This window comes from Larimichthys crocea, chromosome XXIV (genome assembly GCF_000972845.2).
Source record: "Larimichthys crocea isolate SSNF chromosome XXIV, L_crocea_2.0, whole genome shotgun sequence".
Taxonomy (NCBI): Eukaryota; Metazoa; Chordata; class Actinopteri; family Sciaenidae; genus Larimichthys; species Larimichthys crocea.
In genome coordinates this window covers 14,897,321-14,915,834 of record NC_040034.1, presented here as the reverse complement: position 1 = coordinate 14,915,834, position 18,514 = coordinate 14,897,321, and the positions used below count along the sequence as shown (strand labels likewise).

Here is an 18,514-nt window from a genome sequence, read left to right as displayed (position 1 = left end):
TTTCATTCGCAGCACACGCGTAAATTTGTATCCGAGTTTCTGCTTCTGTCAAGAACGAAAAATGTTGTTTTGTTATGTTTTAATATATTAGAGGTGCTGATGTGTTGGATAAACTTAAACCCTCATAAATATCCTAATTTGTGTTTGGGATTAATAAGCGTGTGTGTGTTTTGTTTGCATTTTCGGACTGACAAATTGGAGAGGCATTTTCACAATATTGTCCAGCAAAGCTACAAACCTCCTGAAAACATGCGCCTTAATATTTTATATATAATATATATATATATATATAATATATATATATATTATAGATATTATATATATAGATATATATAAATATATATATTGTCCATTATTATTTTTTAATTCCTAGAATTAAAATTAAAAAACAAAAAATCAATAATTATTGCGAAACTCATTTAAGGCACAAACAGGTCATTCTTAATGTTATCAGTGTTTGGCATAAATAACAGAAACTGGATGTAAGTGAAAAGTAAAATTGTTCTTGGTTGTTTTTTGCTTTTAACATTGAAGGTAAATAAAATAAATGTTTTCTCTTTCGTGTGAACTATTTTTGCCCTAACTTGTGTTTTATAATGTTGTACCATTTAGCTAATTTAAGTCACCATCAACAGAAACATGGTATCTGTTTATAATGTTTAGCTGTTTAATAATGAGGATAAAATAAATTAACATATAATAATAAATACTATAAAATAAGAATAAAAAATAATAATAACGGCAAACACCATCATGTTCAGAAAACAAAACCAATAACACTTTAATATAGATTCTGCTCTTGTCACTACAAGAATACACATATACAAGCCATAAATAGGAATTACACAAATGATTGAAGAAATCCTTAAATTCATTTAGGAATCCAGTTATGCAGATGGAGGCTTTTTTTTTTTTTTCCTTTTTCTTTTTTTTTTTTTTACAGCAAGTTTTTGTTTTGTCTTTGGGGTCCATTCCTGAAGCCGACTTCTGAACAGATCTCGTCACATTATCATTACTTTTAATTATTATTATCAACATCCTCTCTCAAAATAATTAGGCTACTAACAAACTCGACAACTAAAACGGTGGGAAACGTCAAAAATATCTGAAATACATATTGTACACAAACTCTATATTTTTTTTTATTTTTTTTTACAAATGTACAAATTGAAGGGAAGAGTGTCCACATCGGATGGAGGGGTAAAGAGTTTATGAGGAGTTCATGATCGGCCTGGAATACACGCCTTGGTAGTAAGTTGTGTCAGGTATGGATGAAGCATCCAGACCGGGTTTCCCCCCCATGGAGCCCATGGAAAGAGCCCCGGCCATGGGGGAGCCATAGCCAGAGTAATGCATCACCTGCTCGTATGTCTTTAGGTCCATTTTGTGATGCTGCTGCTCCGAAGACATGAGGTTATTAATGGAGAAGGGGTGATTGAAGGAGTAGTGGTGTTCCGGCTTCAGGTGCGCTTCGTGCGCAAGCACCGAGTGATGCTGAGACATGAGGTGCTGCCCCTGTGAGACCGGGGAGGCGGCAGCGTGCTCCGGGCTCAGGGCCTGGCTCGTCTTCATGTCCGACAGGGACCTTTTGTGGTCGCCGGAGGAAGAGTTAGAGTGCGGGGACTCGTTGCCGTTGCAGCTCTCTGAGCTGCTGTTGGAGGAGCCGCCGTCTCCCCCTTTGCGGCCGTTTTCCTTCATGGTCTTCTTATCGCACTTGAAGCGCTTCTGCCTCCTCAGGTAGCAGCCGTTCTCAAACATGTTCCCGGAGTCCGGGTGGAGAGTCCAAAAGGAGCCTTTCCCGGGTTTATCCGGTGACCTGGGCACTTTGAGGAAACAGTCATTGAACGACAAAGAATGGCGAATGGAGTTCTGCCAGCGCTGCTGATTCTGTCGATAAAAAGGGAAAAGGTCCATTATCCACTGGTAGATCTCGGCCAGTGTCAGCATCTTGCTGGGCGACTGCTGGATAGCCATGGTGATGAGAGAAATGTAGGAATATGGAGGTTTGGCGTGCGTATAGCTCCTGCGGTAGGTCTTAGGGTCTCTGGACCTGTTGATGTTAGACTGTCCGTATATGGGGCTCATGGCGTTCATGTTGGTGTAGGATGTCAGGGCGTTCATGGATGCGGGCTGCGCCGTCATGGGACTCATACTGGGGCTCAGGGCTGCGCTCATGGCCGTCATGCCTGCGCCCATGCCGTTCATGGCTCCGGCGCCCGGTGACATGCCGGTCATGGAGGGACTCATGCCCGTGTTGACGTATGACATGTTCATGGAGTTGGCCGTCATGTTGGCAGTGGTGTTCATGCCGGACATGCTCATGTAGGTATTCATAGAGTTCATTCCCAGGCCCGTGTTCATGTTGCCAACCGAGGTGTAACACTGTCAGTGAGGAAGAGAGAATCATCAGTTTCATCTGGCACAAACATGACAGCAATTACTGAACATACAGTTTTTCTTCAAGTCATATGAAATCAGAATGATTGCACTGAATTAAAATACCATTAAAGTAATTATTATTTTAAATGCGCACTGGTTCGTAAAGGCTCAAATGGACATACTGCTTCCGCGTGAACTGGTTTCAAAATTAAAAACCCAGCTGCATATGTTTGAGAACACATTTGATACCACGCGTGTGGTAAATAAATGAAGTTAAACAATCCGCAAAAAAAAAAAAATATACAATGCCGAGAATAATGGTGACACCTAATATGACTGTGCTCGCACACAAAACAGCGACTGGCAACACAAATATTTGAATCAATATCCGCAAAATCAAACAGCTCAGCTGTTTGTTGAGTGGAAACATGAGGAAAAATAATCTGATTTAGTAAAGATACGTATGTGAAATTATAATCCGAGTGAAAAGTCGTTCCCCCCCCTCCCTCCCTACATGTCAAGCAACTTTGTTAGGATAGTGCGCTGCGTGGAGATGGGGGAGGATTTGGAGGCGCCTCAAGTCAATATTTGATCACAAAGTTAATATTATCTCAGGGCTAATATTGAGTTGTATAAAATGGGATCGGCTTTAGACGGAGAAAAAAAATATATATTTAAGGTACCCACCTCGGGCTCTCCGTAGTAGGTGCTCCAGTCGGTGTGTTCGTGTCCTTCCATTTTAACTGCTCCAAGCATCATGGAGGACTTTTACAAAGCGTCTCCCAGCAGAGGAAAAGCCAAAAGTCTCTCTAATAGCAGGTGACTGGGGACTACTAAGTGTATTTGGATCGTCGGTGTGTCCCTTCGTCAAGGACTGGCGCATGTGTGTCTTATGGAGCCAGCCGTGAAATGCGTCTGTCAGTGACTGGAGTTCAAATGACGCTCCGTGCTGCCTGTTAACGCTGTGATATAGCTCTGTGCGCTAGGCAAGCCTCCAATCCCTACTTCTACGCCTTGGGCCCTATTTGAATAATCTCCTCGCACCTAGGCGTGAGACTCCTCAAGCCCTCCCTCCCTCTCCCTCTCCCTCTACCCCCCCCTACCCCCAGCCAGCAGCACCACCAACCACCACCACCAACCACCACCCCCTACCAACCCAATTGTACACCTGCGCTGACTGAAAAGAACAGTTTCTGATGAAAAGCTTCATTATAAACTAATCTTATTGTATTTTAGCTGGGGAGGGGAGAAAAAAAAAAGAGAGAGGAGTTATAAAAGGAATGTTTGGCGCTCTTCCTTTGGTGTGCTTTTCATTACTCACAACCTCCAGCGTGCTTATTCCACCTCAACTGAGCCGGAATCATAATCCATTTTTATTGCGTTGCATTCAAGGAATTTAGAGCTTGAACCTTGAACCTGTTAAATTATCGCACAGCAGCGACACTGTAGAATATAAGAAACGTTTATGAATTGGATAAAGGTTGATCTGCCCGTAGAAATACGTTTAGATGAACGTATTAAAGCAAACATTAATTCATACATTTATTCTACAATATTGCCAGGGTTGTGTTGCTGTATAAATCTTATTATGGGGTCAACTCAAAGAGTAGCAACAGTATGTTTTTGCCCCTGCAGACAGTAATGATGGGCCTGCACACACGCAGGTGTGCAGTGCACATGCTGAGGTCCATTCACGTGATTCAAGCTCCTTTTGATAAAAAAAAAAAAATGAAATATGTTATAATGAAATCACATTTCACCAGCTGTTATGAACATTTATGTCCTATTACAAAATCAGTTGTTTTAACATTTTTTGTTCAGATTAAAAGTGTTTACATTTTTTCTAAATGATTTAACTAACATCTGCAACGACAACAAAATAATCTCGATTACTTATTTCACTTTAGTAGTCTTGAATGACTGAATTACTGTTTTTAAATGTTTTAATTAGTGTTGAATATGCCACGCATAGCTTCAGGGCGCCCTCTCTCGGTTATTGCCTGTAACAGGCTTTGCTGTTTGTGACACACAAAGCAGCTTTAATTCTTTCAAAGCCTAAAATGGTGGAATTTATGCTTCTTCTTTTTTTTTCCTTTGAATTTTTTTTTGACACCAAATAGATGCAAAATAATTGGAGGCATAATAAACAGCTGTGCTGTGGAGGCTCTCAAAATCCAAAACATATTTACACACTTTGTTATTTGCTGAATTGAATTTACAGTACACAAATATTAACGCCAATTCAGAGTATGCATCAAAGTATACGTGGATTGTTTTTCTTCATAAGACGTTTAGATTGAGTTATCTGATGTTTTCATGTACGGTTTATAGTGTTAGACAGACGAGGCCCTTTAACTCTCGCAGTCTGTACAGTATTTGTATGACACAAACATTAAGGTGAGGCTGCAGTCCGGTGCCAGCCACGTGTCAGTAGTGGTACATCTATTTGACTCCATATTTACGCAAGAGCATAACTATCAGTATAGAGAGCCATTAGTAAAGGCGAGTAAACCTGTCGTGTTGACGAGGGACTAACAGAGTCTGCTTAACTTGGAAATGAGATCACGAGAAAAAAGCTCTGTGTGTGTTTGAGGATTCGGGAGAGAGAGAGCTGGAGATGGTCAAATGTGCGCTTTCTCGTCTTGACTCGGTCAACACAAGTGTTTTTAGGCTTATTATTTTACGGTGGTTTAAAACAACAATAACTACAGTCATAAACCAATTTATTTATGTCATTTTAAGAGCAGGTAGCTGTTAAAATATATTGTGGAGCTGTATCTGATGCAGAACATTTGCACAAAATAAGCATTTAATTTGTGGTTTGTGTAATACACATGCATTGATGGTGTTTCTCAAACGTGTCCAGAAAAGAATCTGGATTGCATAATGCAGTTGCTCCAAAATGACAGAAATCCTCAATATTCTAAAATGGTCCTTGACCTGCATGACATTATGTTCCTCTTGCTAATTACATAGTTAATCATCAACCTGCCACAGTCCTCTCACATGGGTGAAGGTCACATTTTGGATTTAGTCAAAAACAAAAATTTGAACTGCTTGCTAAAGCTGTTCATTCTCTGGTGTGATGTGTGTGCTAACACCATGTCCGTCCCTATATTACAGGTGCAAAGAAGAGACAATAACTGACCTCATTTCAAATGGGGTACAAACAAAAAAACAAAACAACTGGGCAACATTTCTAGAGTATGACACGTAGTTCATATTCTAAAGAAATGTAACCTGGATCATTTATCATTTCTGTTAAATTAAAATGTTAGAATTATTGTCAAGTATTGAAGAACAGGAATGTCCCAACATTTCACAAGTCAATTTATATATTTTGTGCTCAAATAAAAAAATAAATAAAGATATGCCAATAAGCAGAACCAAATGTTCTTAAATTTGCAACAGTGGGAATTCAGATTATCTTTAATTCACTGACCATGTGTGCTTGTAGATGTCAAATGAAGACTGAAATATCAGAGCATCCAACTTCATTACACTATACCCAGATTTAGCAAACAGTTACACACACTGTATGTATACATGTAATATTGAGGTTGAACTGTTACAAATAGTAATGAAGTCAAATGATCAGCATTTTAGCACACATTCATTGATTTAATTTTTTTCAAAAGACAATTTCTTTGCCTTTTATTTTTAATGTACTTCACATAAGAAATGCACAGTCCTTTCCATTATATCTGTGTGGTTTGTAACTTGCTAATAATATGCTGCAGACCAAGTAAATGCCTGGTCAAATATGCTCATTAGTTTATGTCCATCCTCTGTTATTCTACCAACATTACATTTGAATAACTTAAGCTCAAAATTCAGTTTTTAAATGACACATTAAACGGAACATTGTGGCTCTTAATGCTTCACAATCATTAATGCAAGATGTTCGACACAAACTGCTGCTGCATTTATTGTTGGCTGCTCTGTTCCTAGCTCGTGTTTTCACAACCCTGTGCATACACTGGAAATGAGAAGTGAATTGCATTCATTTCTCACAAGGATGAGGAGAAAACGTACACTGTGTTCTTGTAAAGTTGACATTCTCCCGGTGAGCGTACATATACAGTACCCAGACCTGTGGTGTTTCTTACATCTCTCCTCTTTCAAGGCTGGTTTTTGCCACTTTGTTGATCAATTAGCCTCCATGATGATCAGTGTTACATTTCACACATTCAGGTGTCATTCCTTTACTGGTTATGACAAGGGCAAACACTAAATGATGAAAGTTTAATGTGTCAGTTAAAGAAGTGAAAGCACAACACCTGCATGAGGAAGGCCTTAAAAGTGACACCACAAAGCGTAGTTTTCTAGTACAGATACTGTTGGGTGTGTGTGTGTGGGGGGGGTGCTCCTTGCTCTGTGAGAGGAAGGTGGAAATCTTTGGACATTCCTTCAAACACCCAGGAGTTGTTGGCAGGAATGTGTTAATTTTAAGTTTCAACTTTCAAAGCAAGGATTTTTTTTTTTCAACTGAAATTTAAAGATTCACTTAAGAATGTCCCTTTTTTGTGCCTTTGTATCCTTCTGAGTGCACAAAGTCACACAAAACAGCACAGGGCAAAGGGTTAAGCGTGTAATTCATCAAAATAAAATTAATAACGAGAGAGTCTTCCTCTTAGAAAAGTGCTGGAAAAAAATGTTTGCTGCCAACTTGCCTGTGGTGACAGTAAACATTCCAGAGCCGGGCTGGAGTTTGGACTTGCCATTATCTGCCACAGCTGTGACAACGCCTGTTGGCTGCAGGTTTGTGGCTGGCCACACTGTGTTTACCTGGAAATGAATCTGAAAAGCGGCTGGACTGGGAAGGCACACAACCCAGCTAAATAAAAACTGAGAGTGGTCATTGCAACGAGATGCAGTGTGGGAGGGAGTCCAAAGTTATTGCACTGGCCCCAGTGGGTCAGGGCGCAAACACAGGCGTAAACGCACTAAGGATATCCTCAAATACACACCTTTTGATATTGATAGGAATGTGACAAGGAATGCCATTCGATATGTCTTATGTTGACTGTATCCACGGCATTGCAGATTCAATACTTCTCTCTTGTCATGTTAAAGGATCCTATGTTGACCGCTGCCCTTCATTTATCAAACAAGGTGACAGTTTATCTATTGGACCACAGGAGAAGACTGAGGATGGTGGGATCCCAAGAGATGCACATATCAGATGACACTAAAGAATGTGTTTTAAGAGCTTAGCTTGTTTCAATTCACTTTCTGATACAACACCCCTTATAAAGCTTTTATGTTGTAACTAATCACTTTATTATTATCTTTTTATATTTTCTTTTTTTTATAGAAAAGCATTAGGACTAGTTTTTGGGTTGAGAAAACAGCTGGAACCACGTCATTTTAGAAAACAACCGCGCACAATATAAAAACAACTAACAACAATTAACAACTCATCGACATTTATAACTAAATAGAAAAAAAAAACACTTCCCAAATCGGGTTGTCACAACCTGGCAACCACAAAAGTGTTCTTTTTAATATCTTAAAACGCTTCTAAAATAATTTATTAACAATTCTTTTAGGTGCCACTCTAAGCATACAAAGTGGTCTCCAATTATTAAAAACATTTTAAAGTGCAATGATGTAGATTAACACAACATGAAAAAACACTATAGTTCATGTGGATTGTGTGATATATTTTTATAAATTGTGTGATGTGCATATGTGGTTCCTTGTAATGTCTGAACTTTCTAAGCACCGTGGCTGGGATGTGTATTAGAGCCAAAAGATTTAATATCACCAAATCAGCACATTGTTATTCATTAGTGAACCAACTGCAGAGTCAATACACATTTAATCACAGACTGAAGGCAATTAAAACAGGAGGGGGGCCAGTAGTGCTATGTTAATTAAAGTGCCAGGCTCCCATGGGAAGCTCTGTGTCTAAATATCACTACAATCAAGCTCGTGCCATAATCCACGATGAGCTATTGCCATTCACACTCGGCCATCATGCTGTCAGATCCGCATCAGGTTGGACAAAAGGGCAAACCTGGTGTGATGATTAAAAAGTTGTGTATCAGTAATGGTCTTTTTAATCCTAACTGACTCAAGGGACATGGGTATAACCTACTGACATCTTCTCCATGGTAGTTGATTTAACTGACTGACTATTTTAAAATGGTTTTTGAATTGATGTAATATGATAAAATGGGAGTGTCATACTGATATTATAGTGATCTTTAATACAAAGTCCCTTTGATTAAAGCAATCCTCAATATCCACAAATCTGCTGGGCTGCGACCGTCTCTGATAGACCTCTCGAGAAAACATGCACACACTCTCTCACACACACACACATCTCAGCTCTACATCTGAGAAAGGCTTTTGGTCCATTTCCTTTTTCCATCAGTCGCTCAGTCAGTGAGGTTCATATCTGCTGCTGTCTTATCTGTATTCCAGGCTGATGGGGAAATTCAAGTTTGGGATTACCTCTGACTGCTGACCCGAACCCATCTCAGACAACTGGCCAGCCCTGCACTTCCATTATCCTCATGCTTCAAAGCACCATACAACAAAATCTCACACTCTCTTGAGCAGGCACACGTTTCTGGCATATCTGAAATCCCTGTGCCTGAATGTGCTATCCTTGTTTCGTATGCATGAGGATAGAAATTAAAAGCTGATAGTGGTGAATGTATATCTGGTCTACATTAGGGGAGAGCCTATATCTTCTCCCTTCTACCAGGCAGTTGTCTCCTTCCTGTATGGACTGAGGGCCCATCCATATGCAGATGGCTAATTTGTAGTGTTTACAGAGGAGCAAAGAGGGGGCCGACAACTCATGAAGAGGGCTGAAAAGAGGCTGCCTACGTGTCACCCCAGGAGCCCGGTGGTAAAGCCTGCCCTACCAGAGAAACAACATAAGTGTCCAATCTGTGTTTGCTTACCCGTGGACACCGATGGCTGAGTCTTGGCCTGGGGCCCGTAAATTGCACTTTTTTTACAGGCCCTGACAGCTAACAGGCTATTGGGAACAGGGGTCCAATGACACATCCACTCAACAGATTAGCACCTCATCAGCCTCCTGCAGCTTCGAACAAATACGATCCCTGCCTCCTTTAAGACACAATAGGGCTGCCACTGCTAAACAGCCCCCCGCCAAGAGAGCCCCCACCCTTCTCCAGCCACAAAACTTCCTGGTCTGGTCTTTCTCTGGGCCACAGCTGCATCAAGGGGTCCTTCCCCAGTCCCTGAGCCCACCCCGACCCCAATTGGCAAGATGTGTGTATTTCAGGTGAGCAAATATTGCCACTTGCCTGAGAGTTCAATGGCCAGCCCTTTCAGGGGGGTTGCGTATTGCGCCTGCCTGCTTTGCAACAGGGGTACATGTGGTCTCACACAGCAACCGGTCCATAGGATGGGTCAGGGGAATTCTCCAGGCACAGCTGGAGTCAGCAAATCAAACATACCTATATAGCTCATCTACATTTTCCCAGACTAGGAAACCATTTCCAGCTTTCATTTCCTCTCTCCACTGATTTTACAACAAAAGAATGTCTTGATGTCCCTACAACAAGCCACCACACACATTGCTTTGACCTTTTCTCCTGCAATACACGGTCTAAAACTCTGACTTAGAGACACTTCATATCTGGCGTACTTGCCATCACTATCTTTTCATCAACATACCCCAAAAGTGCTCGCAAATGGACACACATATTACACGATCCAGGTCATTAGATAATAAGCAAACATGCAGGGGAACTGATCTAATCAACCACTTGCCATGTTTTAGACACCTTTGTCTCCAATACACACACACCTAAGGTATAAATGCCCTCTGTAGTTGCATTCATTTGTCTCCTGGGTCTTAATGTGGAAAGAACAGATACGGAGACTGCATAGCGTGCTGTGAGATTGTATTAGAGATTGGAGATAGAGTGTTTCTTGGGACTTGTGTCCTTCATCAAGGACACAAGTAAAAGTAAAACAGTCTGGCTCCTGTGTGGTTTATTGTCAGTTACAGGCAAGGGCAGTGAACTAATAATGCATGAACAAAGGCTAAGTCTGCAACATACAAGCTGTAGCTCATTTTATTTCTTTAGTACAATATCTTGAGAAATTGTTTAGCGATTATACAGTTAGTTTCCTTATTCCAGACAGTATTTATAATCTAATACCATGCTGTATACGGGATGACAGTCATCAAATTAATCACTGTATTTACTGGTCATGACTAAAAGACAGCATTGTGAGGATTAAAGGCTACCAGCTGAATGCCACTCCAGCTAGTTCCTCAGATAAAAGGCAAAGACCACAGTGAAGGAGTACAGGGCCAGCTTAGGTAAAGGCTACAGGCCTGTGGCTGCAGCCAACTGTGTATTGGGTCAGATGATGATGTGTCAGTGATGAGGACCACCGTGATCCCTCCTGGAAGTCAAACAGAAGTGTGGGTCGCTGTGTCCTGGGAGGCCCTCTCTGCCATCAGAGTGAAATGGAACTGGCCCAGAAAGCAAACAAGATCTCTCCCCATCACTCCCTCAAGCCCAGACCAACCTTGTCTGGGTGATGGGTTTTTCTGTTGTTCTGTTTGTTTGCTTGTTTGGTCTGGAGCCCATGGATACCCAGCATGGAGTAGTGAGGAGAAGCAGAGGAATGGAGGACATAGAGGATAGGAGAGGTGGGGATGTAAGTGTAGGCAGGAGGAGGGACGAGGATGTGTGACACACAGACCTCCCCTCGAGGTGACGAGAAACCTGCCGAGAAGCTACTGGGCAAAGCTGCTCAACAAATATACACAGACCCCAGGATCAGGGCAACAAAGACAGATCGCTGTCTCTGATCCTACAACAGATGTTATTTCTGACACACATCTGATGGCACTGTCTTGATTCATGTTTTCATTCATTTTAAATATGTTTTACAGTTAAAGGAGACTTATTTGTCTATATCCACTTGTGATGTGTGATTATAGGTGTTTGCACAGGTAATTTCTAAATATCGTAGACAACAGAGCATGTTTCTGATGCTTTTTATGTAAAACAATGAATCTTAATCCATCTCAGAATTACCAAAATGCTTCACACACACATCCTGTTTTAGGAATTTCCCACAAAGACTGTGACTGTACCATCACGATGTCACTGGATTTACCTACAGAGAGTGACACCTTCTGGTAGAAAAGAGAACTGCTTTTTGAGGGGCTAGAGAGTGTGGATATAATACAGTATATTAGTAGTTTTCAAACTGTGGGGTGGTATGACATAGAGACTCTACCTGAGTATGGAATAATACTTATACCCTTGATTTAAAAACTTCAAAACTAAATTGAATTCTCCAACACTGGTTGGATCCCATATTGTTAATGATTAATACAAATCGTGCATGCCAGAACCACTACATGCATGTGACATTGTATGAATGGGCTATAGGCTCATTATGCTTCCCTTCTGATAATGTAGATTCATAATATCGTACACTACATTACACATATTGCAGAGCCTGAATATTTTCCATGTCAAAAGTTGAACTATGAAAGACAAATGTTTCCTACTTCTCTGTTCTCAGTGTATGTGCACCGGAGGCTTCAACTTTCCACATCACACCATGACTGACCTCTAAAAATGTGGTGACAGCCTTGTCCAAATAAAAAGCTGAACATAAAATAAGACTTTATGGCATTGTAGTTGTATTGAATTGCATAAGACTCTACAGGAGTAGCTAATAAAGTGGACACTGGGTGTACAGACAGCATGATCCCTTTTTAAGTCAATATTTTAAGAAACTTTTACACCTCCGTCCAGCCAGAGGAGGGAGACATTGCGCTATTTCCAGTGCAGTTTTGCTCTAATCTCCTTTCTTCTAAATAACTGTGGATAATGAATCCTCACATTTGGCAAAAGGGTAGTTTGGGTTTATTTTTGCCCACGGCTGAATGTGTGAGGACCAACTCGGTGACCTCAAACATCACTGCTGCATTTGTGCCCATCTATAAATGTCTTCCCCCTCAGAGGTTAATGGGGTCATCTGGCCTGCAAAGAGAATCCACATCTTGAAAACATTCAGACGAACAGATACAGAACTGCAGTATTGAGTATCACGAAGAAAAAAAGGAGTATCTTCAACTTCTCATCAGTGGCTATTAGATGATAGCATTGCAATAATGCTAGCCATGATTGCTAACAGTGGTCAGCCAGTATGTGCAGTGGGTGCAGTGGAGCGCACTTCAAAGATTTTTCTAAATTAATGACAGCTGTCTATTCTCTGTGGTTTGTGCTGGACTGTACCTTCAAACAATGGTCCTATTCTGAAGTACAGCCCAGGAATGAGACAGTGCATTCATACGGCTGGAGCTGCGCACACGTTTGATACTTGAAGGGATTCCATGATAGCATTTATCATGAGCGATTTCAAAGTCTTCCACAAACCCCCACCATCACCACCACCCTCTTTAACTATGTCATTACTCCCTTGTGGTGAGCGACTGGCTCTGCAAACTGCACGGTGTGGTGCAACAATCACATCCAGCTGCTGAGAATGGGATCTGACATGTGAAACCACTACACACACGCTCTCTCACTCACACATCATGATGCAACGAACACAAAACTACTAGCCAGGGCTGCTTATGCATGGTGAGGCACTGAAATAATAAATCTATTGTTAAAGTCAGGCACATGAACAGAAAGACAGACAGAGCTTGAAGAGAACTTTTTTTTTTTTCATTCTCAGTTAAGAAGTTGGGTTTTTATTCCATCGGTATGTACTGAAATATACAAAACACTGACACCTGCCAATCCAGCGGCAACAAAGACAGGAAGAAGACAACAGGAAACAGGAAGGTACTCCCAAAACACACCAATGCAGCAAACTACAAAACCATAGTGCTATAAACTCCCATGTGAACCAAATTGTAATTATATCTAGTTTCTACTATGTCCACTGTCTAGACAAAATGACTGTTGAAATGGTCCAGACAACATAATAAACAATGAAAGTGACACCAATATTTTTGTTCTATGTAAAACCTAGATTGATGCAACACATCAAAAACACATATTCCAGAATCTAGAAGTCACATTCAAGAAAAAGATACACAGAAACATGACGCTCTAGACATAGAGTCTAACATAGAGTCCGTGCTGTTTTAGCCTCATGTTGAACAGGAAAAAATGGCTCCGTTATTGCATTCACTGACAGTTTTTGGGTCATGGCACTGAACAAATTCACAACATTAATTTAAAAATGTTTGGAAATATCTTTTGTCAGTGTATTTGGTCAGGATCTGTTGGTCACTTTTTCCCAGGGTAAAGTTGATAAAACTTACACACCATTAGCTGCCTCTAACAGTTGATACTCAGGTGGCGACATGCTGGTTGAAAATACCTGTTGAGGTTTAAATTGTGACAAAGCAGCCAATACTGTGTGAGATGTATCAAGTTTCTGCTGACGATCACTGGTTAAAACTTTGCATCTACAATATTTGCTCTCCGTAGCAGCGAATAGTGTTTCTATTCAATTGCTATGTTCAATGGTAATATAGTGCAAAAATCTACCACAATTACGAAATACATTAAAAAAAACATACAAATATATGCGATAGTTCCAGTTTCATGCCAAAGGACAGTCTCACAAACAGTTCGGAAATGAGAACAAAACTCGTGTTTTAAATTCTCAGACTGTAATCCCTCGTGAAAAGTGCCCTTTACTCCTGGGGTAAGCTCTCTCTTTCTGATCTCTTCTCTTACATAAAGATCAGAGTCATATTATTACTCAAAGTTATCCAAAATTGTGTGTACAATATCTAAACTATCAAGGTCATCTTGTGTGTTTTTGGTTTGTGATTGTTCATAAAAATGAACCAAACTTGAGCGAATCCATGGAATGTTTTGAAATTGTGCAAAAAGAAGATGAACGCTCTTCTCTCCTGACAGTTTCTTAATGCGTTTCTGTGGCACGCATCTCCACCTGCATGCTGCTTGTAGCAGTGCATTGTGCTACAAATTCTGTCGGGTTTCCCCCACTTTTAAAAGCCTCCGGAGAGTAACTCTCCTCCTGATCGGCTTCTCTCTGTTTCCACAACAAACAGTTCTGGAGGGAAAATCTGCCGCTCCCAAAGCTTCATGAAAAAAGTCCCAGTGACAATCTTTGTCTTTAATACATGTGGTGTTGCAAGTCCCCTGTGCCACTAGGGGTCCTCTTCCATGTCGTCCAGGTTGGGAGCCATGATGAAGTGTTTGGGGTAAACGAGACTGTGCTCGTCTGCGTACTCCTCCCAGCGTGCGTCGTCGCTCTCGTGGGTGATGTAGCGCTCACCTCGCCGCGTCTCAAACTCCCTGAGATCCAGCCATGTCTGATAGTCCTGAGGAAAAGAGAAACAGGCATTTCAGTTAATTAAAGCACATTGGCCTCGTTATCATTCACTCCACTTATTTTCAGGCTTTTAGCAGAGCCGCTACACGTGTTAGACATACATATGTGGTTATTTTCAAGCTGGGTTACATAGAAATGCCATGAGTTTGCATGTAAGTTTGAGTTAAAAAGTCAAAATGGTTTGTATGTCTTCAGGTTTTTGACAACTTCAAACATAGAGCAGTGTGTCAGTGTTTCAGGGATAAAAGAACTGTATTGGATACACCTGGCCTTGGTAACATCAAAACATGTGTTCTTATTAGTACAAATCACAAAAAGCTGAAAGGTTTTAACTATTTTCATTCTTTTTCTGACTTTTACTCGGGATAGTCACAGTCAAAATTTGTGAAATACAGTTCCCATAATTCTGAGGGCGCTCAGGAGGCACCTCGAGCCCCATGTTTGTTTGTTTCTTAATGTCTATATTTGTTTACATTTTGGATAATTTGCATGAAACTCAATGTCAAATGAAATACTTGCAGTTCCTGTTAGTGCTGTACCTACTGACACACTGCCAACTATCAGTGGTTTACTGCTGAAGAAAACTTCTAAACGTGACTATTCTGAGGAAACACCCTTTGAAAGTGTGAGTCACGCCGATTTTGTGTTCCTGCTTAAATGAGTTATGACTCAGAAAAAGGAAGAGAAATTGGGTTAAAAGGAAGGAAAGAAAACAAGCAAATATGTCACCTGTAACCAGGGATGGCTGAGACACTTGTCCACGCTGTACCTCTTTCTCATCTTGACTTGGAGAAGATTGTTGATCAGATCTGTGGCTGTGAAAGAAATCGATAATATGTAGACCGATTCAAGAAAGAAAGTGTAATGCATATATAATTTCATACCACCAGTATAATTCAGAATGTGGCCTTTGAAAAGGCAAGACTCTCTAAGACCGACAAAAAGAAGGAGTTACTGTACAACATTAGCATCAACACCTTCAATGTTGTTTCACCTCGTTATGTATTTTACACTGTACGTGGGAGGAGCTGCAGCTTGGGCAGCTGGGGAGATTTGAAAGTGATTCATTTCAACCACAGACGAGAACAAAGTCAGTGCAAAGTTCAGACAATTCAGACGTGTAGGTGGGGAGTCCACACATCTGTCTATCAGTCTGACATTAAACTACAGGTGCAAGCAGCACCAACAGGAGTGAGGGACATAGCATACTTGGATGTTTTCGTCAAGGAAGGGTGCAAATAAACACAGTGTTCTTCTTACCTTCTGCAGAGATCTCCTTCCAGGGTGTAGGGGGGTACATGAAGGCAGCATTCTGGATCTGGTCGTTAATGTCCTCATCCTCATTAAAAGGAAAAGTCCCGCTCAAGCTGACGTACACGATGACTCCCACTGACCACATGTCTAAGGAGCGGTTGTAGCCTTTACTGCGCAGCACCTCTGGAGCTAGATAAGCCGGAGTGCCCACTACAGACCGCCGGAACGACTTCTCGCCAATGATGCGGGCAAAGCCAAAGTCACACAGCTTTACCTGTGAGGAGACCGAAAAATTAGGTCCGTGCATTCACACACATGCACATGCATCAACACAAACACACAAGTTTTGTTTTCTTTTACCTGAGGAAAGGGCTCTGCGGAGGCCAGTAGTACATTCTCGGGCTTCAAGTCACAGTGAACAATGTTTTTGAAGTGCAGATGTCTCAAGGCCACCAGGATCTGTTAGAAATCAAGTCAAAAAAGCACAGATTAAGTTCCACAGCTCCACAAACTAAAGTGTTTAAATGCACATAGCCTATTGTATAAACAGGGCAATGTTTGTATAATCTAAGCAATAGAATCTATGGCGCTGTCATATGGAAAAATAACAGCAGTATAAGCATACAGATGCCCTTAAATACTTCCATCCTGACCAGTACCTTCATATAAAGACACATGATCTCATCTCTTCATCCCATCTATATTCACGAGGTCTAGTGCTGCATGCATGTCTGCCTATGGCCCTGTACCAAAACCACAGTGCGCCTGGCTCCCCTATCCTGACCCTGACTTTGACAGAAGTCCTCCCGGCCACATCAGAGTCAACCCTGCCGCAGCTAATGGGGCTGTTGTTAATGGCCCTGCTCCTGTTTGGAACCCAAAGATCCACAGAGGCCCAGGGGCCTGCTGCTCTTCTAATCAGGCCACAAAGCCACCAGCGCACTGCAGGCTATAATCCACGGACAGGGAGGAGGCCGTGATGCCACGCAGACCAATCCAGTAAACAATCCCCCCCCCCCTCCCAATCAGCTCACCACAAGAATAAACAGAACCCAGGGCTGGAGCAGAGACTCGTGCAGAGTGGGCTAACGCACTCCAAAAAACACAAGTAGAGAGAGGGGGAAAAAAAACGATGATAGAAAATAACACAAAGAATAGCAAGAAGTGAACGGAGATGCCATGAAAAAGTATAAAGAGTGAAAAGGCAAACGGCTCGTGCTGTGGATCTAACTGATTACCATTCGATTTGACTGTGATCTGCTGCTTTCAGAGAGTGAGTCCTGGCATCTTAATCTTAAAGAAAGTGACGGAGCAAACGGACCTGTGTGACGAGAAACTTAGTGATCCGTTCGGGCAGTTTGCTCTTCTCGCTGGACAGGATCATCTCAAGCATGTCGCCATGCAGCTTCTCCATGACGACAAACACCCGCTCTGGCGTCTCAAACATACACTCCAAGTTGACGATGCCTGGGTGATGCAGATTCTGAAGACAGGAATAAAGGATAGTGAGGCAAAGACATATCGACTTCTAAATCATTGATAGAATGTACTGTGTATTGAAAGGCTCCAGCCAAGGCCTCTCACTCTAGTAGCATATGCAATCTTTTAAAAACCTGATTTGACCGAATTTTGTATTTTTCACTTTCATTGGTCGTTACCTGTAATATGGCCACCTCATTCCTCAGCTGGCTCTCCTGCTTGGTAGGAAATCTCATCTTGTCAATAACCTTGATAGCCACATCTCTGCCGCTCTTTCTGTGTTTGCCTAAAATATCATAGGACACAGTGAAATTAATCACTTTGAATAGCCTACTAATGAAATACAATTCACAGTAAGGTTATTTTATAAACTATAAGTGGCATCTTATCAAAAAAACAGAAAGAAACATACCTCCATACACGATGCCAAACTGGCCTGATCCCAACACCTCATCAGAGAATATTTGGTACACCGAAGCAATATCCTACAAGGAGATAATTTGCACTGTTACTGTGTTTTAATTTACTGCTGATCATTTTTCATGCTGACATTGGCAACTGGTAAAAGTTACATCATCAAAAGCCCAGAAAAAAAAAGCGTTTCGATAAATATTTTCTGATATTGCCCAATATTTATATATAAATAACTTTCACTCAATAGAGAAGTGGAACCGAAATGAAACTCGCTTTTACAAAAAAAAAAAAAAAGGGTCTGCAGCTTCCCTATTTGTGCAACCTAAAAGCTTCCACTGGAGGTTTTTGGTAAAGAAACAGGAGGATGAGATTTCATTTACCACAACAGCTACTTTAATAGCACATGAATGCATGCATGTGCAAGGCTGTGCAGGGAAATTGTGCAACAGCGTTTCAAAGAAAAAAGAAGCCCCACTCACCACATTCTCCTGGATCTGGCAGTTGGACACAGATATGCTGATGGACAGCTCTTCTGGAGAGGAAAACACACGATGTTTCCACATTCAACAACTGAGAAGCGCCACTTTATCAGTGCATGAAGCAGCCAGTGAAATCTTTAGTAATTGTAGTCAGAGGCACATTG

At 41.3% G+C, this 18,514-nt stretch overlaps 2 protein-coding genes across 3 annotated transcripts in view; both read right to left on the bottom strand.

Annotated features, from left to right (window-relative positions):
- Positions 1-782: 782 nt before the first annotated feature.
- On the bottom strand, positions 783-3,416 carry foxa2 (forkhead box A2). Its single transcript, XM_010731276.3, has 2 exons — positions 3,067-3,416; positions 783-2,382 (listed from the first exon to the last, which is right to left on the bottom strand). The coding sequence occupies exons 1-2, from the start codon at positions 3,136-3,138 to the stop codon at positions 1,210-1,212; spliced, it is 1,245 nt and encodes a 414-aa protein (XP_010729578.2). The 5' UTR covers positions 3,139-3,416; the 3' UTR covers positions 783-1,209.
- A 9,646-nt stretch (positions 3,417-13,062) lies between these two features.
- prkd3 (protein kinase D3) overlaps positions 13,063-18,514 on the bottom strand; it is a 37,874-nt gene continuing 32,422 nt past the window's right edge. For both annotated transcript variants that reach the window (XM_019259896.2, XM_019259890.2), the window contains exons 12-19: positions 18,351-18,403; positions 17,870-17,942; positions 17,637-17,743; positions 17,300-17,461; positions 16,339-16,437; positions 15,985-16,252; positions 15,454-15,539; positions 13,063-14,713 (exon numbers count right to left, since the gene is read on the bottom strand). In XM_019259896.2, the coding sequence (XP_019115441.1) occupies positions 14,540-14,713; positions 15,454-15,539; positions 15,985-16,252; positions 16,339-16,437; positions 17,300-17,461; positions 17,637-17,743; positions 17,870-17,942; positions 18,351-18,403 (1,022 nt within the window). In that variant the 3' untranslated portion in view covers positions 13,063-14,539. The remainder of the gene's footprint in view (positions 14,714-15,453; positions 15,540-15,984; positions 16,253-16,338; positions 16,438-17,299; positions 17,462-17,636; positions 17,744-17,869; positions 17,943-18,350; positions 18,404-18,514) is intronic.